Genomic DNA, 21,028 nt, shown 5'->3' on the forward strand with positions numbered 1-21,028 from the left:
GGCATTTTATGAAACTGCACTTAGTGGTAATGAGTGAAGATAGATAAAGCTTTATTAAGCTAACATAGAGATATTATGTTGTAATACTGACAGAAAATAACAGGAAATCTAATTTTATAGCATTTATTCATCTTAGACAATCAAGTTGGATAGAAAAGATTCGTCATGGGAACAGCACAGATGGTCAGGGATCAAACGAAAACAGTTAGCGTGAGTATAAGCTTATTATGTGCTTGTCAAACTTAGTTTATTAGGAAATGGTTTATCGGTATTTTTGCAAAAACATTTTCAAAAAACATTCAGTGCAATCGAAAAAATTCCTCGAAGTTTTAATTTCTGAATATTGAATGGTTTACGGTTTGCAATATTTATTTTAGTTATGTAGGAGATGCTACAAAAAAGCCTTTACGTTTGCATTTTAATATATAAGCTCAATTGTGATCAATAAAGCTTAACTTTAAGAACTGACACTAATCGACACTAAGAACGTTCAAACCTGTAATAATAATTTAAAAACAATGAAAAACAATAGAATTATCATAATTTAGCACTATTAAGTATTACTAGGTCATTAATTTGCTGTTGTTGTCGTTGGTGTTGTTAATTAATTGCAGTGGTCAAGCATTTTTCCACCAGAACAAGTTACAGGTAAGAAATGTAGGAACCACCCCCGGTACCCTCTTACAAATTTGTGAAAATAATAATGCAATACAATACAATACGATATACTTTATTAGATGCTCCCAAGCGGGCTTTTCAGATCCAATTTACGATTATAAACCAAATTTAAACGAACTATTTGCAATGATATGAAAATTAAGCTAATAACATAATCAGATGATGATGATGATGATGATGATGATGAAGGATGAAGAAGACGATGATGATAATGATGATGATAATGATGGTGATGATGATGATGATGATGATGATGATGATGGTGATGATATGGAATCAAAATAAAAAAGGTGGTGCTACCCCAGACCCTCTTCCTGGATACATCCTTGATCTATGAGCCAAGTTATCAAAAAGTTAGTGATCATTTCGTTGTTCGTCACTGTAATTTCTTTTTTACAGAACAGCAATCCGCGCTTTTTGTAAAGAAATTGCTGGCTGTTGCTGTAAGTATCTTACCTAAAAGTAGCAGGCATAATTGTACTGCAAGGTCACGAGTCATGAGTTTGAATGAGTGAACTCAGTGGGAGGTATAGTTGCGGTCTGATGTATTATATATAGTAACAGTTTTCGAGGGTTGATGATGAAAGTTGAATCTTTCGAACATGTTCAAATAAAGCGGTATATGAAGTACCGGTTTAATAATAGTGTCGTCTCGTCTAAAGAAGTTGCGTAAGCAAGTTATCCAAGTGAACAGTCTCCTTCAAATAGGGAAACTACTTGAGCGAAACATATAGGTTATTTACTGGCCAAAAGGTCCGGATAGGGTATTGAGTTGAATATTGCAAATGTTTCAACATTTTGCACAATATCAGTTGTTTCTCGGCGAGGTTGCTTAATAATGAGCCTGCAACTTCAAGTATAATCGTAACAAGATATCAGAGCTGAAGTAAAAGGCGCGGTCAACTTCGGAATTGTTGCAGGAAAAATATTGCGTGCAACAAGTTTAATAACTTATTTCTTTTCTACCCTACTTTTAAATTATATACTTGTTTTTTCTTAATTTTGTTGTATTCGTTGTTGCTGATTAAAACTCAGGCGTATAGCCCCGGTTAGTAATACCAAATACCGTCCGCTCAAACAGCCAAACAGAACGCATGCGCACGATTTCTAAGGATAACGGACTGGAAAATATTTTTGGGGAACGAATTGACAAATTTTGTATTTCGACTTGTAGGGAACAAGGAAACAAACGAAAAAATACTTACTCGATGATTACATGCGTCTACTGCTGATAGATACACAGCAACATAATTGAATCAAGTATATGTAGAATATTCACTTGCAGATATTCAGGGCTTAATATTCTGCTTACGGAGCTCAGGCATCCCTTTAAAGGGCTCAAATATTGTCCCTGTAACAATCTTAGTCAGTTTCACATCGCATCGTTTCTGTAACAATCATTCATGAAGCAACATTGTTGACATGCTTCGTGTAGCACAAACCCGCCAATTCAGCTGTCGTTTTTTTGCGATAAATTCTTTGTAGATATTGCAAATACCTGAAAGCACTTTAATTAAACAACACTTGACATTATTCTCGCCATGCGCTTTGCACATGGGATCCGAAAGTAATCCGAAGTTTTACAACCCTTACACCGGGATAAACTTTATGTCAGTTATATCGTACTATGTCATTGAACTATATTTTCGCTAGTTAAATAGGATATGAAGTATATCTGGGTAAACTCGATGGCATAGTGTCAACTGCTTATTAATATGCAGTAGACACAAAAATTACAAGTGAACAAGGGAGCCCCATGCAACCCCCCTGGGAGGGCCTCATATATCTAAAATTAGCCATATTATATAGTATTGATTGGAAAATATTAATGAAATGTTACATTTTTTGTATTTCATTTTAGGTATCGAGTATAACATATCTCAGGTAGTTGTTAATTCTAATAATAGACAGTTTGATATTGAGCTTGAAGTATATTCATGTTCTATTAAAATAAATCCTGCGCAAAACTACCACGTTCGGAACGTACTTTCCCCCTATATTGTTAAAAACAAAGAGACGGGCTAGACTGATTTATAAGCCTTGTCACGGAGATTTCATTTTTTTATCTTCGCAAGAGCAATTTTTCCTGAGCATGCATTTGGAGACAGAAGACTTGAAGGTAAGGGGGGATTGAACTACAACCACTTTATACATGATTGTACATGTATTGATTCGTATTCATGTCATATTCAAATTTACCTAGATCTTAATTTGAAGATACTTAAAGACGATAGTGCATGTCCTGGCTCATGCCAAGTTATTCAGTGGTAAGTTAGTCTATACTCTTGGACAAAATAGTTGAGAATTTTGAGTTCGTAAGGATATCTCGATGTAAAACAAATTTAAGTCCCCGCCTTACAACCTATCCACCCCCCACCCCTCTGCCCGAGAAAAAAAAGAATGTTGGTTTTAGCAAGAGGCAGCCGTACTACCCCTTGAAAAGAAAATTGTGCTGGGGAGGGCTAGGTAGCTAATCTAATTGATATTTTATAGGAAATGTTTTTTTAGTTTGTATGACATGTGCGTAGTAACATGTACAGCAATAAGCGGCCAACAGATTGGCCCATGCATTGGCAAGTTAAAGATTTTTATTTTTTGGGTTATTGCAGGCTAAAAGGATCCTTTGACGCACTAGATAAGAAATATGTAAGTTATAATCCTTTTTACAACGTATGTTTATATTTTTTCCCTTAAAGCACAGGTAGCCCAAGCTTGGTTTCTGTGGTGTCCTGTTATAAGGAAATGTATGGGGATTCATCAAAAATTTCAATAAAATCATCAAAACGTGAAATAAAGCCTCGAAATTTTACCCTATCATTAAGAAATAGCACTTCTTTCGCTCTGCGTGGTTATTTTTTGAATTTAGCCCGTTTTAAGGATTTTTTCCCCCCGCCACTATTTCGATATAGATAATTTCCTTAATAGAGTGCAAACAATTAATCCGTGAAACACTAATTACTAAATAGTACGAAATAGTGCTAGTTTTAAACAATAGAAAACAATGGAATTTGCATGAAATTGTGCTATTTCGTATTACTAAAGTTTCACGGATTTACTGTGGTCAATCTAAGCCCCTTGAGGTTATAATGTTTTGCATTACTTTCTTCTTCCTAGTTTTCTCCTTTCTTTGTTTTTTCTATTTTTCGCTTTCTTTCTTTCCGTTTATTTATTTATTTTTCCTACTTAATTATCGTCTTAATTTTTTCCAGTCGAATATAATTAGTGAAAGCTTGAATTTTCTTTCTTGTTATTTTTTTAATAGTTACGCATGATAATTGTCGGGGTAAGTACATTTTGTCATATTTTGCATTCTAAAAGTGTTTTTAGCATGGTGTTAGTTCACCACTTCCTTATTTACTACATAAATGGTACTGATTTGCTAAACAACCAAAACACTAGTGCGCAAAAATATTTTTTTCAAATTTTTGAGAAGCTCCAAACCCATAAGTTGACACAACTGATGGACATATCTTTTCATGCGTATATCTGACCTCTTTAGTATGAGTGTAATGTTTTCCGATAGTCTCAGACCACGTGTCACTTCCTTGAGCATAAAATTCTTTGTTCGAGTTTATCCATATTCCTCAGTGTTCATGTGTCTCATTGTGTCTCATGTTCTCGTGCGCAACCGTTAAACAAAGAAATGATACTGTAGGGAGGAGTGACACGTGGTCAAAAATGGGAAGATATTTAGAAGGAAAAACTATCCTGTTTTTAACATTTAACCACTACTAACTCTCCCTAAAGCTTATTTCAGTTAAAGTAGTTTTTTTGTTGTTTTTTTTTTGTTTTTGTTTTGATAAAGATTTACGTGGATCCAGAAAACCCTGATGTAAGTATTTTTAACACTCTCAAAAAATGATTGTAAGCCGAGTCAACAGTCGAGTAAGGGGAATTACGTGGATTCTGTACCTTTGTTCGAGAGCTTAGTGTAAAATTACAATGAAAGCCTTAATTGCCACTAAATCCCGGTTTTTAATACCGACCGGCTGCCGATGAGCCTTCAGTACAGTCTAGAACCATAGGAGAACACTAACCAAACCCTTTTAGAAGAAAAAAACACAATTTAGAAGATTAAACGGCTTATCAAAACGCATGCTCGACCATGACGTAAAGTCTAACAGTAACGATCTTTCATATCATTTTCATTACAGAGTATTGTCGAGTCTTATACATTCAAGGTAATCATATCTTTCGTGCCAATCTTATTGGAAGAATATTGAAAATATATTAAAAAGCCTTGACTTTGCAGTCATCTAGAACTATCGGGTTGTACGTCAATTGAAATGGCAGTTATTAAAAGGATCATCTTGCTTGTATGACTTTTTTTTAATATGAATTTAATTTGAATCATGGAAAAAATGGTATACTTGATTTTTTTTAACCAAATGTGTCTTTTTAATATCTATCAGTTTACTTACAATAAAGACGGAATGAGCATCTTCAGGTAAAACAGCAAAGAAAATGATTAAACCTTATTATCAAATAAGATTGGAATCTACGGGAACCAAATAATACCAAGTCCTATTATAGTCTCTAAAATTTAGAGAAAAGCACATCCGTAAGGGTATATATATATAAGTAGCCATGAGCAGCAGACATGCATTCATACGCAGTTTTCTGGGATGTTTTAGTGGTGAATTGTATTTTCAAATTGCAGGACATGTATTGCGATATTTATAAAAATAGGCACAGATTTACGCAAAAGAAAGTCCTATATGCCTTTTGATTTTACTATAAATCTTTGAACAGAAATGGAAATAAAATTGCGAGTGCCTATACTGAAGCAGAAACCAAAAAGGCTACCATCAGATTGTTAAGGTGAGCATATTCCAAATTACAAAATTACATAGATAATTAAAAGTCAGTTTCGTTCAGTTTTTGTTGTTGTTGTTGTTGTTGCTGTTGTTGTTGTTGTGATTCTGTGTTGAACTCTTTAATTTGATTTGCTTATTTCTAACTCTAGAATGTATTATCTTTTCGAATAATTTCGTTTCTTTAAGGACTATAATACTTCTTACTCAAACGTTAACGTCATTACCCGGTAAGTTATGTCAGTTTTGAAATATTCTACGCATATTACTGCAAAGATTATTATACTAGTAGCTCTGATCAGAAATAAACTACCGTATCCGAGCAATTGAGGATTTTTTTCACATATTGCTAATAACTCTTATCTAATGAGAGGAAAAAGTGCTAGAAAAAGTGGCCCTTAGATCTTGAGGCCGAAGTCTGTTTTCAATGCCGAGACACTGTTTCGCCCTATCTGCACAGCCATTTTTATCTTGATTTGCATTATTTTTCGTTACTTAGCAATCCGTTTTCCAGAATATTGGAACAAGGTCAGAGATAGAAAATACCGCCCACTCTACGATTTTTGAGATACCAGACAGGAAAAAATATCATAGTGAGAATGATAGAACCTCTTTATGTTTTTTTCAGACGAAGCCTTGATGACCATGAAATTGCTATATTATGATGAAGGTATTCAAATTTATTTATCGGTCTATATGTATAGGAAATCGGACGATCCCGAGTACAATTCGGAATTTATAGGAACGAGTGATGTTTTGAAAGTTTTCAAAATTGGACGAGCCTTGAGCCGACATCAATTTGATAACTTTTAAAACATCCCGAATCAATAAATTCCGAATTGTGCGAGAAGATTGTGCGATTTTTTGTTTATAAAACACTCAAAAGAATTGAGCAACTTAATTGGGCTTCTACAGAGTACAATTTGGAATTTAATTGTACTCCTCTTGTACAATCAGAATCGAGTAATTTTGTAGAGTGTATTATAATTTAATGTTGGTAATTCAAACCGTGCCTCTTTCAAAACTTTTTTTGATCCACATCCTTTGTCGTTGTCGTTCTTCTTTGTATTCTATCAATTTTTGTCAGTAGGGAAAATTAAGTTTTCACTATATGATGATGAGAAAAGGCAAATATTTTCAATCATTTCACTTTTTCCAGTAACTCCGTCAACATACCAACCGCCAGGATTTAAGGTAATGACTTTATTCTTCATTTACTCTTTGGCTAACTTGTTTTACAAATGACACTATGAGCTATGCGATAATGTTCGGGGGGGAAAAATAATAATAATAACACGATTGCTTGTGAAGCAGATTTGTTTCATTGCAAGTTGCATAGCAAATGTTATTGGAGTGTCCGGGACTTTAAAAAGAAGGGCCCCTTTTCCCTCTACACCCCCTAGATCGGCCACTGTGTACAGATTGCAACAATTTATATTACGCGACAAACTGTAAGGCGTGACAAACCTTTTTTTATTCTCTTTACACTTTTCTCCCAATATTACCACAACCTTAAAATGCCTGTTCACTTTTTCACTTTAGGAAACGACGATGGATAACTTTCAATTCCATGAAGAACCAATGAATATTAAAGTCGGAGATGTGTCCACGGTAAGCTGATGAATAATGTTTAATCCATAAACTATCCATGGATTTCAAATTCATTATTTAGGCCACTTCAAAAGCCTTTGAAAAAGAATAGTGCGTTTGTTTTTAAGTCTTGTTCATCCTTGTCACCCCGCCTTGAAAGCTACAACTATAGTGATATAAATAGACATAAATTGGTATAAACAATAATTTACTAGATAAGCAATTTTTAAAATCAAAATTGTTCAGTAACGGAACATGCGGCAACGGATGATCACTAATCGAAACCCTTCCACTCCTAGGTGGGGCTTTAGTTTCGTTTCGGGGGGGGGCTGATGTTAGGGCTACAACTGACATATTTCTCTTTCTTTTTTCATACAAAAATAAATTCCCTAACGTGGACTAGCCTTTCCACACGTAAGTATTACAGGTTTTGTGACCGGCTCTTTATAGAGAGTTTCTACCCTGTTTCTACATTGTAAAAAAAACTTAGTGTGAATACGCGGTGCGGCGGGAAACATTCGTTATGTACCTTCCGACGCTAAAATGTCACAGGACAAGTTGACTGCGTGATGTAACGAGACCGTGTGCGACCATGTTCACTTTTCCTTAGAATTCAGTTTACGAATGCCATTATAGAATAGTAAATCAGTTTTGATGCATGAAAATTATATGTTGTCTTCTAATTGTAGAGTAAAACTTCGAATCAAGACAGAGCTCCATCAGTTTGACTTCAAAGAAGACGAGAACGAAGACAGTGCAGTTGCTACTAGTGGACAAGATGCTGAAATGCTACTTAGTGATCAGCAGCTTGAGGAAAATGACTCACATTACACCAAGGTTAATGTCTTCCATAATATAAACAGCTCTGGAGTTTTACTCCTATCACCGTTGAAGTGGGACCCGCGAAGTTTGATGTTTCGTTCGCTGACTAGCATTTCGATGACCGTCAATCAAAGAACTGCATGAAGTCAAAAAACAATATTTTAAAGTGTATATCAGGTCTAGAATTTTTTTACGGTTTTGGCATCTCTAGATGATATAAATAAATATTCCAAAAAAAATTTTTCGATTTCGAATTTTTTTCACCTCGAAATCAGCCTTCAAAGTTAGATTTCTGGCGACGCCCAGTCGTGTTGGCCGTGTTTTGGGAGACGCTAATGGACTGGCACTAGTTTTTCTGTGACGTAAATTCGGTGACACAGTTTAGATCGGCCTTTCGAAGTATTGTAAATATGCCTAGTAGGTGCGTGGTTGGAGGGTGTTCAAATATAACGAAGAAAGGCATAAAACTTCATACGATCCCTTATTTTAATGATGACCGACCAATAGCAAAGGCTAGAAGGAAAAGATGGGTCGATTTTGTGTTGAAAAGACGAGCAAAATGGACGCCTACGGCGACTTCGGCAATATGCTCGGAGCACTTTTCTCCAGAGGACTACAGTCAGCGTTACTCTTTCGGAGAAGACGACAGAAAGCTGGCACACTTAGTAAGGGATGAGACCGGAATTGTGTCATACCCAAAACTTTACCCAGTTCCATCGACTTGTTCAGCTGAAGCCAACAATTCTCAAAGAAATCGCCGAAAGGTAAGTCGTCGATCGATAATAAAAAAATGTCACACATATTGGACTATATGCCCCAACTGTAGCACTATCGTTTGTTTACTATATAGATTTTTCTAATATTATAATCATAGTATTATTCTCATATAAAAGCTATCAAGAAATAAGACATAAATGCATGACTAAATATTTGCATTCTTGCAAAAACTTGAATTGCAATATGCAAAATAAAGAAACAAATGAAATCAAACTAAGATATTCGAATAATAAGAATAATAATTTGTTATAATCATTCTCTTTGTTTTCTTTCCTTCCAAGACAAATACTTGCTGTAAGCCACTTCAACTACAATATCATTAGAGAGACAAAAAAGAAGCCAGATGGATCAGACCAAGTGAGATTTATTTATCCGAAGTTTAAAAATGGGGAGGCTACTGTAAGAGATGTGAGAATAAAACCAGATTATGGTAAGAATTGCTATTTCGGCACATCTGATTTAACAAAAAGTCAAAAAATACTTGTATACATGTTATTGTTTATCTTTTATCAATAGGGTATGTGGAAGAGATATACATCACTTTTCTCGAAGCATTGCAGAAAGAAGACATGTTAAGAGAGGCACAGAAAGAATTAAAAGAAATGACCCCACCATCAATGAACACGATGCTGGTAAAAGAAAGTAAAACTGTGGCTTTGGAAAAAAAGGAAAAAAGAAAGAGTATGGTTGTAGACAATGTACCACCCACAACACCATGTGAGTAGGATGTTATTTCCCATTGATGTTTCTAAGTTTGAAGAGTGCCATCATCATACCTGTGAAATTTGCTTAGCTGAATAGCACTGAATAGTGCTAACCAAACAAAAGAAAACAAATGAATTTGTGCTAATTATTACTACTATTTAGATTTTGTACTATTTCACTGGTTATACTGACTGCACTCTGTTTCAGTGTTCAAATATCACCAAGTCCTTATTCAGTGCTTTCACTATAGATCTTTCTTCATAATTAGACTGTTGTGTCTAAGTCATGAAGGTTTATTTCTAATATGTTGAATAATCTAACAGTCATAACATAATAGAAGTATAATATAAACTAACAATTTTGTCATCAACTATTCACTTCATGCTAATTTGTGCATTACTTTTATCAGTATCACAGGTACTTGAACAAGAAGCCAAAGCTGCCGAAATTAAGAAAACAAAGAAGATTGGAGAAGGCAGGATAGAGAAATCAATCCCTCATTGCACTCATTGCAAGAATCCCATGAAAGGACACAAGAATGTGAAAGACTGCCCTAAAAACCAGAAAAGCAGTTAATACTCTCTTGCTTTTAGAGTGAAGTTACTAAACCCGTGAAATAGAAATTACTTGTTAAGGTGTAATAGTCAAATAGACACAAAAGAAAACAATGGCATTAGAGTCTCAGTGCTAAGGTGTATTAGTCTACTATCCATTTCACTGGTTTAGTGACTTCACTCTTATATTAATATGTAGAAATGTATCATTTTGTAATACTTTTTACAATTAATTATTTTATAATTTTTTATTATAGTTGTAAGTGCAATACAAAGTGACAAATACAAAACAACCCTCATAAAGGCAATTTGAGTCATTTCTATTAGACCCATGATACAAAGTTGTATAATTAGTGAGGAGAGTCGAAGTAAAACAAAAGAAAACAGTGAATATCTACTACTATGTAGTGCAATTTTTTTCATGCTTCGAGTAAAATCACTCTAATGCAATGTTCTGTTTATAATATAATATGTATCACTCGTTATCTTCGTATCCACAAAAATCGGTGCTAGGAAACTGTTTTCTTATCGAGTGGTATGCACAAGCAGGCAGTGGGATTCTCTTGGATCCTCCTCCTTGATAACCATGAACCAATTGGGTGAATTCCCTGTAAGCTGTTGCACGGAGAAGCCTAAAATATGAAATGATAATTTGTTAGTATATAAACTTATCAAACAAACAAGAATATATTCTTGAAATAAACAACTGTCAGTTACAATTGCTATTTACATCATTATCATGGAAATAAGTAATACTTTAAAACGGCATGGTATGACTTGTAAAGCACGTGAACAGTAAAAGATATAAGAAAATAAGGAAGAAAACATTAGTCATAGTTATCTTACTTGTTCTGGGCCCATGTAATTAAAACTAAGCTTAGAAGAAAAAAAAGGATTTACTCACTCTTCTTCACTGCCAGTTTGTCTATACTTATATCCGTCGATAGTGCGGTACTTGGCACATGATGAACGTAGGGACCAGCGATTTAAACAAACAGGCTCAAACCCTGGATGTAAGGTCACACAAATGGGAGGTACTTCCAATTCTTCGAGCACTTCGGAAGACTTCAGTGACTCGAGACAACCCTCTATTTCGTGACAGCAATTACACTCTTGAGGTTTTTGAAGTAAGTCTTTCTTGCAATGACCGCATCTACACCTAAAAGAGGAAACGTTTAGATTTGCGAGTTAGTAAAAAAATCAAAACGAAACTAAATATTTTGCAAAAAGAGTGAGCTTGTAGCTAGATCTTGATAGTTACGTACCAAGCGCTATTCGGCGTGACGCCATCAAATCTTTCTTGAAGCTTTTCATTTCTCTTCTCGATTTTTGAAATTTCTTCGTTATATTCACTGAGCCAGTCCGCATCAGCAAGTGGTTCTGAAGAATATGGTCCTACCAATTCGTGAGATTCAGACCTGGGGTAGCTATCATCTGACTCGTGTGTTTCAGCATGTTGATGGCATTCGTCCTCTATTTCTCCATCCTCTTCCTCTGAATATATACTTGAAATCTCGCTTTCAGAGCTGCAATCACTCCCGTAATAGTTCGTAGCCATCTTGTGAAATTATATATTGAAATTTATGTTTTTTGAAGGAATGAAAGTCACTAACGGGTCAATGTTTACAATACTTTGTCTACTCGTATCCTTGACAATCGCTTTTCTCGGTTCTCGAATTTACGTCACTAGTTACCAGTCTCCTAAAACACGGCCAACACGACTGGGCGTCGCCAGAAATCTAACTTTGAAGGCTGATTTCTAGGTGAAAAAAATTCGAAATCGAAAATTTTTTTTTGGAATATTTATTTATATCATCTAGAGATGCCAAAACCGTAAAAAAATTTTAGACCTGATATACACTTTAAGGGAGATTTTGGACTTAACTAAAGATTCTAGGGTATTAGAAGATTCGCGGTAAAATAAAATATGAGAGCGGGAAGGACTGCAGCGATGGAGATAACATTTGCATCTTCTGTAGGGTAACATTATGCAACCATTGCATGAAGTTCAGTTGTCGTGTCATTGTACTCACTCAGAAAACCTCCAAGGATATCAATGATGACACTAGTGATGAAAATCAAGAACATCCTATCAATCCCTTGGATTCTACGAAAATGAACTCAAATGGTGGGTCTAGTTAAGAGCACCAAGATCACGTTTTGTGCTATTAGGAAAACCTTTCATAGAAACATATATGTTTTACTAATAATTGCAAACACGTTGCGCTCACACGCGAACATTTCCTCCTTTTCTCGCCCTTTACCTACCCTGTCTCAACATCCTCTACCACTTCTTCTTCTCACATTGTTCAATAAATTTATTGTATTTGGATGGAAAAAGAGACACGATGCTCAGTGCAGCGTCGCATATTCATCTCAGTGAAGTTACTATACTGGCGGTATCTGAACAGTTACCTCTACTGTCATAACTGGAAGCATGTTTTAAACTATTACCATCGCCATCGTTAATAATACTGCAAATGTCAGTTTCTCTTACTCTTATCTTTAATTATTATCATTTTAGCATCAACCAACTTTGACATGGAATGTGATCAAGTTCCTACTGAAAGTCCACAAATACCATGTAAGGTCAATAAGTAAATAACGAGTAGAACATAGAAACCAAGCTCTATCCCTGCTAATTGTTGAAGCTTATAGTTGTTAAGAAACAAAACTACCTAGTCGTATCACTAGATAATGTTTCAAGCCTGAGCAATAGGAATAAGCGTAAGAAGCGACCGAATGGATCAAATAATTTTGATCATAGTGTTGCGCATGACTTATCTCACAAATGAATTGCTATATCTAAAAACTTTTTTTAAATACGTAATAGCCATTGACGAATCAGCGACAGGATTAAAACCCGATGAAAAACATGTAACATCAACGTCTGGTGAGAACCAACAAGAGGACCAAAATGAAGAAGATGAAGTCTTGCAAGTGGACTGTGCATGTAGCTATAATGAGGTACTTCTCACTTGATGACCGTTAATAATACTAATAAAACAATTATAAATGCAAGTATAAGATTAAAATTAGATACACCATAGTCCTTTAAGGTTTTTATACTGACCTTTGTCATGATAAACAACAGGAAACATCATTCGAACTGTTAAGAAAAAAGACTCTGACGCATTTAGGGAGCGGTCATTAATTATTGGGGGGGGGAGGGCCGGTAAATTTATGGGGAGGGCTGCGATTTTTTGCGCCCTCCATTAGGGAGGGCCAAAAAATTTTGGGCGCATGCTAGAGGGAGGGTCGCAATTTTCTGGGCCCCCATATAATTCACAAAAACCTCCTGTTCAATATGTATCCCACCTATAAACTAGTTACAGAGTATAAGCCTCTGACTTTTTTGGTACAGACAAATTCTATTGATTTTATCAAAAACATTATTAATGAGTAATAACACGTCCAAACCATTTTTTCTTTGTATGTATGTTTTGTTCTACACACTATAAACTCGCAAAAATGTAAAAAATATCTATGATTGAGCTGCGATTGTTGTACTTTCATTGCTTCTACCATTATCAACATCAACACTATCATGACCATCTATTAAAATGAACATCTAAATCCACATTCTTCGCCTTGATTATCAGGATTATTGTAATCAACATCATCATCATCACGTACAACATTATCATAATTACCATAACCTAAATCATAACTATTTTTATAAATCGGTATAAATATTGACACGTAAATTGTCTTTATTATATAATTAACTATGAAATATCTATTTTTCTCTATTTCGAAAAATTGATATCTTCACACGTGAAAATAACACCATTGCGATGGCTATTCAAAAATACACGAAAAGAATTGCCTGAAAAGGCCAAAACATACTTCATTGATAATTATATAATAAACAGAATATTACATGGGTGCTTGGAGATACGCAATTTATCTTCTCGTGTTGAAAATCTCTCACTCGTTCGCTGCGCTCACTTGTGAGAGATCTTTTCAACACTCGAAGATAAATTGCGTATCTCCGCGCGCCCATGTAATATCCTCTATTTATTATTATTATCATTATAAATTGCTCTCATCATCAATGCTGACATCATCACCATCATCGTCGTCGTCGTCATCAACATCATCATTATCATCATCACTATCATCATTATTATCATCATAATTATCATAATCTAACCCTTGCTCTTCATCGTCATTATCTACATAGTTTTTTCAACATTTATATCTTGATTCAACAGCATGCGTAAATGTTGTTTTGCTCTTTCATCCAGGTGAGGTGATGATTTAGATATAAGGGCTACTGCCCATTTTCTCTCTCTTTTACCAAGTTTCATGATAATTGAATCCTGCAAATCTTGATGAGTACAAACATCGTCTCCTTGAACTGATGGGGCTATTTCATCCAAAAGCTTGATAAGTCGGTTTTGTAACAAACTCGTTTCTTTTTGCAAAGTTTTTGAGGATGTAATGATCCGTTCATCAAAGCCGTGTGCAGTTTTTTGTCCTGTCAGAATTCTACCCGACGAGTGAATGGTACTTCGTAAATGTTCTTTGAGGACGTTCTTAAGAGTAGTTAGTGATTCTTTGATACTTTTTATATGTTCCAAGTTCTGTTTAATAGAGTGTGAGTCATGTGGTTTGAGAAGTACGTGGTTGAAAAACGGCTAGTAGCACAATACTTAGAACATCTTCATCATCTGGAGCAAAGGGAAAAAAAGAGGGCAGAGACCAGAGAACTTACAAGGAAGGAAGAAAAGGAGAAATGTTTCAACGACTTTAATTAGAAGGTTTATACAGGGATGGAGGTCTGAAAAAATTAAAGGTGTCAGTACTCGACGTGTATATAGAAAACAAGCGATTAAAATCTCCAGGGGAGCAAAAAAAAAAAAAACCGAAAAAGTGGATGCTGTGACAATGGATATTGCTTGGTCACTTTTGCCAACTCAACAGCCTACTAAACAATAGATTTTACGAGACTGACGACAGCGTGATGATGACCAAGATGAGGATGATGATATAGTGGTTGAAGAGATTGGAAGCGATGACGATGATCTTTCATCATTATCCTCTTCAGACACTGAAGATGAATTGCATCAAGAAGAAGAACAAATTGCTAGTCTGTTGAACACCACAAGATCAGGAAGAGTTTGCAGAACTTGGAGGGAGAGAGCAAGTGTTGCTGACTAAATTTTTTTTGGCATAAGAACTAACTAGAACTATTAAGTATTTTTACTATACTTTTCCATCATAACATTTTCAAACCGATGTATTTTATAAAGAATAAGTGCCTCGCAAGCAACACCACATATCAATCTAACTGCTATGTATGCTTATAGTTTGCAACGTTCCAGATTTATATACAAAAATTAAAGCTATTTATAGGAGGGGGAGGGCTGTAATTTTTTGGGCTATCTTGTCAGAGGGGGCCAAAATTTTTAGGCTCAAATTCTATGTGGAGCCAAAATTTTTGATCCCTAGTTTCAAATAATTTACCGGCCCTCCCCCACCAATAATTAATGACCGCTCCCTTATTATGAAGATTATAATTTTTACGCAACTCACGTAGCAGATTCCTACACGTGTTTGATGAATCTGTTGAAAGAACCTCGCGTCACGCATTTATTTGTAAAAAGCTTAAAAGCTATCGTTAAGTCAACGATTGCATTGAATTCACAGCACCGGCGCCTAATAACCATTCTTGTTCTAGGATGACGGTCTAATGATAATGTGTGGTAACTGTAATACATGGCAGCACGCTGTGTGTTATGGAATCCTAGAGGAAGACGAGGCTCCTGACTTACATGTTTGTGCCACCTGCTCAAAGGTATTTTCCTTGTTGTCGATTTTGGCCGATCAAGTTTCAAGTTAAAATAATCATTGGATTTGATTCTTATTAGAGATACCGAGACTATAAAGATTTTAAAAATGAGGTTATTCATCTTGTTGGTATTCATTGTATCCATAATGATACAACGCAGTAAAGCACTAAGATTTTTCTGTCATAACTGCGTAGTCGTACCGAACGCCAAATATACAAAAGAAAATCACTCAGCATATTTTATTGTGTCATAACTACGGTATACATAACATTAAAAGAAAATCAGATATGATATGTTGCAATATGAATAGTATAAAAAACAGCAAAGGCAACCAAATAATATGCATGGTATTTCCCATTTGTAAGACTTAACCCAATCGGTCGTTATTGACCACGCCTTACGACAACAGCGCTGTTAAATTAATTTGCCTGATAATATTTTTGTTAATAAACAGAAGAGAGGGGTTTCCGACGAGTGTACAGACCCGTCGTTTAGGGAGCTTGAACCAGCATCACTTCAGGTAAGGTGCTGTCTTGTGACTACTGTCAAGTGCTATTGAATACAGCTGTTTATTTTAAAAAAAGGTTGGTGAAGTTTTTTGTCGTATGCTGCATACCAAGCGAAAGCGTAAGCGAAAGGTCTTCCAGATATATAAAACTTTTATAAAACTTTGTCTGCACGTTTTTTCATCTCATTTTCTTCTGTGTTCGCATTATTTTACATGTAAAATAGTTTCAAGCTTGGTAAATCATATGCAACATGCAATATGCAACATGCAACACGCAACATACAACATGCAACATGCAACATGCAACAACCAACATGCAACATTCAACAAAACCTTCCCCAACCTTTTTTTGAAATAGTTATTTATGATGGTTTTCATTACCCCACAATTTATTTCTTTGTTCTCAATCTTATTTAATTTTGTTGGAATCTTTGCTTAAGTAACATTAAGCTAGGGCCTAGGGGAAGTGTCCAAGGGTCTTGTGACCCTTAAATGTGAATGGTGCTTGTGACTTGGGGGAGGGAAGGAAAGGAGGATTTGTTGAGGTTAACTCTATTCTGATTGAAATGCAGTAAAGTTCGCAAACATGCCAAAGAGAAAATCAATCAACCAAATAATTACATTTTTCAAGAGTTTCATACCCTGCTAACCAAAAGACCTTATTTTAGGTTGGACGTACTGTTTTCCCATTTCAAACTATCACACATGATTCTCTCTCTTGGGAATAGAATTAATTTTTCATCATTTATCCATGTTTATGTATGTGTCTTCTCATGTACAACCGTCAAACGAAGAATATTTAGCAAGGTTGACGAGAGTATACATATGACGAGTTTTGTTCATTTCTTAATTTTTCTTTATCTTAATTGAAGGCCAAGTGTCTTTGGCGCAGAGCTCTTTCTGCGTGTAGCGAGATGAGTAGAATTCTGCCTACCGGCCTTTCCCGGCGACTTGGTCAGTATTTTTTAGGCTAGTGATTTAAAGTCTGACGTTGATGACTCGAGTAACTTTCAAAAAAATTTTCTCTTGTAACATGGCGCGCGGTTACGACGTTGCGCTAAAATCATCTCGTGTAAAAGCACCTTAACGATAGTTTTTATTACGGATTATAGTTGATGGAATGATCACAGAGATTAACTTTGGTCGTATTTAAACAATTAATTCAAATATGTTTTCATATTTTTGATGCATAATTGGTAAGTTAGTTGTTCTGTGAAAAATAGCTCCGATTGCTTATTTGCCAGTTTTTGCGATACAATTCATGGTTTCCAACTTATTTTCTTCAAACCTCAAAACCTATTGTCTAGGAAAGAAGCTGTTTCCTGGACACCCCGTTTTTCTTTTAATATTAAGCCATGTGTATGTCAACATATTCAGTCATCTAATTAGTTAAAGTCCAATGTAAGCTCACTCACTCACTCATTCATTGTTTGTTTGTTTAATAGCGACTTTTTTTTTGAAATTCTAGGAATCGAGTTGAGTGTGGCTCATGGTTTGATAAACAGACTTACTAAAGAGGGTTTTGTTCGTAGCGCACTTAAGGGGAAAAGGTAAATTAGTAATGTTTTTTTTTTTTTTTTGCAGGCGTCCCATGCGGCATTCGGGGAAAAGGGGGAGGGAGACTCCGATTTGCGGGTTCTACATCTGCAATTTGGTATCCCTTAGGGTGTCACAAATCTAAAAAGACTACCAGAGAGTAAGCCAGTATCTCCTTGTGTGGGTTTGAGGCAATACGATACCTGAGTTAGATAAAATTTAACCATAAAAGTAATAATCAAAACCCACCATAAATGTAATAACTAAGTATAACCTTCCAACCATAAATGTAATAACTAAGTATTCCGGAGAGTCAAACAAAGTGTTAAATCAACAACCAACTCTGAGCAGCATGGGGCTTTTTCACGCGGCAGCCATGTTGGTTGGAACAATAGATTCTACCACGCATAGCCTTGCATACAAGAGCTTGAGAATAAACTTATGAGGGTCAAGCAAAGGTTTTTTATTCTCATGAGGATAAATATGGCTGTCGTGTGATAAAGGTCTATTGTTTGAGTGTTTCGTCAAACACAGTGGGTGGGGTCACATACCACGTGATAGCTTGTATAAACAGCCGTTTTGAATACGGATGGAAGTGCAAGGAACGGCTGTTAACGCTGGATTATTACGTGACTGTGGGATTTGTTTTGTGACAGAGAGAAATATGATGTAATAGTCCTAAAATAAATGAATAAGTTAATTTTTGTTTAACTGTTATTGAAATTGTGCGAAACTTTGCTCCTGTTGACGCAGACGTCTATACGCTTGACCGTGGGATTTGTGAGAAAATGTTATGTACATGCGTATGCAAAACGGCTGTTTACACAGGCTATCACGTGGTATGTGACCCCACCCACTGTGTTTGACGAAACACTCAAACAATGCTGCTTAGAGTTGTTTATCGATTGAACACCTTGTTTGAATCTCCGGAATACTTGGTTATTACATTTATGGTTGGAGGGGTTATTACATTTATGGTGGGTTTTGATTCATTACATTTATGGTTAAATTGTATTAATTTATTGTGGGGTCGATTATTACTTTTGTGGTTGACTGTTATTACATTTATGGTTGTTATTACATTTATGGTTGATTTTTATTACATTTATGGTGGGTATTACATTTATGGGCGTTATTACATTTAAGGGTAATACACCTGGTGTCCGGCACAAGCTGTCACACGTATCTTTAGCTTGGTCGTTTACTAAAATAATAATAATAATAATAATAATAATAATAATAATAATATAATTATACAGCTTCTCATTAATCCCATATTGGTAACTGTCCTATTATCTTCTTAATTGGACAGGTCTTGTTGATATGGTATTAATTAGGCAGCTATATAATTAATAGGTAATGGGATTTAATGCTCCCCAATCAAGAAATGATTAGACTCGAAAAATTCCTCTGACTGCCAAATTGGACTCAGCCTACGGCCTCATCCAATTTTGTCAGTCCTCGGAATTTTCCTCGTCCAATTATTTCTTAATTGGACAGCATGGAGTTCTATTACATATACTAATAATCGTGCTTGCTTGAACTCGGACTTTTTCCCGAGAAAAATGAGCTTGATGAAACATAATTTACATCTCTTTACTATCTACATGTTCATGATGATTACGTCACGTTCTTATTAAATCAATGATATAGAGAATCATAAAGCTGAAGTTATTTTTCTCGGTCCTGAAAAAGAAAACTTATACACACTAAAAATAACTAGCTCTGATATGCAATTAAAGTAATGAAATAATCAAACATAATGTCGAATAAATTATCCTGTTACTTAGACTTGGAAAAATCGTCAACAAGGCCAAGTTGAGTTCGGATGATATCAGGACTTACATGCAAAATGAAAGGAGGGATATTCATAAGGTAATTCCTGTAAATTCTCTATACAAATAAAGCTATGCTGTCAATAGTATAATTATAATGGTTTGTTGGGTTGGTGGCATGGGCAGGCAGGCGGGTGGTTTTAGAAAGGGGATTTCATCTTTAAGATAGTGTACCAAAAGTTGAGTGAGTGAGAAACGTAACCATTAAGTCCATTTTGCTCTAACATCTCATTGTTCATTTTTAGCCTCATAATGTTGACGACATTACAGAGAAAGCTTCGCAAATAAACTTGTCTGGAAAAGTACGTCCAAAAAGAACGAAGGTCGGTAAAGCAAAATCTTAGATAAAAATCGAAGGGGCATATTTTTCAGTTATTTTTTCCTGTCAGATGTAATTCCTTTTTCACTTAGTATGATTTCAATTCTTAGGATCAACACAAAACCACAGTTTCCAAGGGAACGAAAGAAAGACCCAAAAGCGCAAAAAAGGCAATAGCTACGATTGATGGGGTACATATTTAGTCACATACTCTGGGTTCCAGAGGTTATTTATTCTTGCTCCTCAGCGCTTGCCGTCAAAGTTTGACTGGATGTCGTGACGAGACAACCACAGGAAGGTGGAAAGAACCTCTGGAGTCCAGGGTATTAGTGATAATGAGTTGTGATGCAACAAAACTGTATGAGACACTCGAACTGTGAACACTTTCCTTTTGTTTTTTGTTGTTAAATGCGCTCTTAAAATTTTTCTTCTCTCGATTATTTCCGCCCAGGCAATACACTGATCACTAATATACTTCTAATCACACAAAACGTATCTATTTTCAGTATCAAGAGTTCGAGATTTCCGACAGCCAAGAACCAGCTCAAGACGATGGCGAGATCCCAGCAAAAAAACGCAAAGCCAGCATTGCAAACAAAGCGATAATAGTCTAATGATGGAAAATCCATATATTTTGCATACCCTGCATCAGCGGTTTAATTTGAATTTAATCTCGAAATTTCTTTCTTCCATCAATTAAACGATCTATTCTTTTTTTTTTTTTTCTTTTTTCTTTTTTTACAATATATTATATTCTTTCTTTTTTCTTTGTTAAAGTTTTCACGCCCAGGGCCTCTCATTTTGCCAGTGTATATTTTTTTAGTGCCATTTAAAGCATTCATGTATGTAAATGTTTTTTAGTGAAAATCAGTTCTAAACGGCGTAACTGTCAGTTTAATAGGTCAATAAGCTATTAATATTCATAAAGTGGCCGTTTGAACGTTAACCTCTCCTCTCCTTTCTTCTTTCATAATCAGTACCAGCTACTTATGTATGAGATTACTCATTATTCAATATGCAAGGCCTTTTTTACTGTTTACCTACGACAAATGCAGAATTATTTTTTGCTTTGACTGCTTTAACTTTTGCTGA

General features: G+C 35.3%; 3 protein-coding genes across 3 annotated transcripts; 2 read left to right on the forward strand and 1 right to left on the reverse strand.

The window, feature by feature from the left end:
• The first annotated feature begins 137 nt into the window (after positions 1-137).
• Positions 138-20,632, forward strand: LOC116297269 (uncharacterized). Its single transcript, XM_031705463.2, has 29 exons — positions 138-210; positions 615-648; positions 1,078-1,121; positions 2,540-2,562; positions 2,754-2,797; positions 2,882-2,945; positions 3,288-3,324; positions 3,941-3,961; positions 4,484-4,510; positions 4,833-4,859; positions 5,091-5,125; positions 5,431-5,499; positions 5,682-5,722; positions 6,121-6,162; positions 6,652-6,686; positions 7,035-7,103; positions 7,486-7,496; positions 7,772-7,919; positions 11,978-12,068; positions 12,465-12,524; positions 12,774-12,907; positions 15,627-15,743; positions 16,193-16,258; positions 17,119-17,200; positions 17,715-17,796; positions 19,573-19,657; positions 19,863-19,940; positions 20,047-20,127; positions 20,443-20,632. Exons 1-29 carry the CDS (start codon positions 166-168, stop codon positions 20,548-20,550), a joined length of 1,800 nt encoding a protein of 599 aa, XP_031561323.1. The 5' UTR covers positions 138-165; the 3' UTR covers positions 20,551-20,632.
• Positions 8,120-10,659, forward strand: LOC148905313 (uncharacterized). The gene is made up of 4 exons (XM_089040278.1): positions 8,120-8,668; positions 8,963-9,111; positions 9,198-9,398; positions 9,796-10,659. Exons 1-4 carry the CDS (start codon positions 8,577-8,579, stop codon positions 9,960-9,962), a joined length of 609 nt encoding a protein of 202 aa, XP_088896404.1. The 5' UTR covers positions 8,120-8,576; the 3' UTR covers positions 9,963-10,659.
• Positions 10,174-11,568, reverse strand: LOC148905314 (uncharacterized). The gene is made up of 3 exons (XM_089040277.1): positions 11,206-11,568; positions 10,845-11,099; positions 10,174-10,572 (listed from the first exon to the last, which is right to left on the reverse strand). Exons 1-3 carry the CDS (start codon positions 11,496-11,498, stop codon positions 10,416-10,418), a joined length of 705 nt encoding a protein of 234 aa, XP_088896403.1. The 5' UTR covers positions 11,499-11,568; the 3' UTR covers positions 10,174-10,415.
• Positions 20,633-21,028: the final 396 nt, after the last annotated feature.

This window comes from Actinia tenebrosa, unplaced genomic scaffold, assembly GCF_029948245.1.
Source record: "Actinia tenebrosa isolate PJP-AT-01 unplaced genomic scaffold, QUT_ActTen_1.0 PGA_scaffold7__59_contigs__length_16204524, whole genome shotgun sequence".
In the NCBI taxonomy this organism is placed as follows: domain Eukaryota; kingdom Metazoa; phylum Cnidaria; class Anthozoa; order Actiniaria; family Actiniidae; genus Actinia; species Actinia tenebrosa.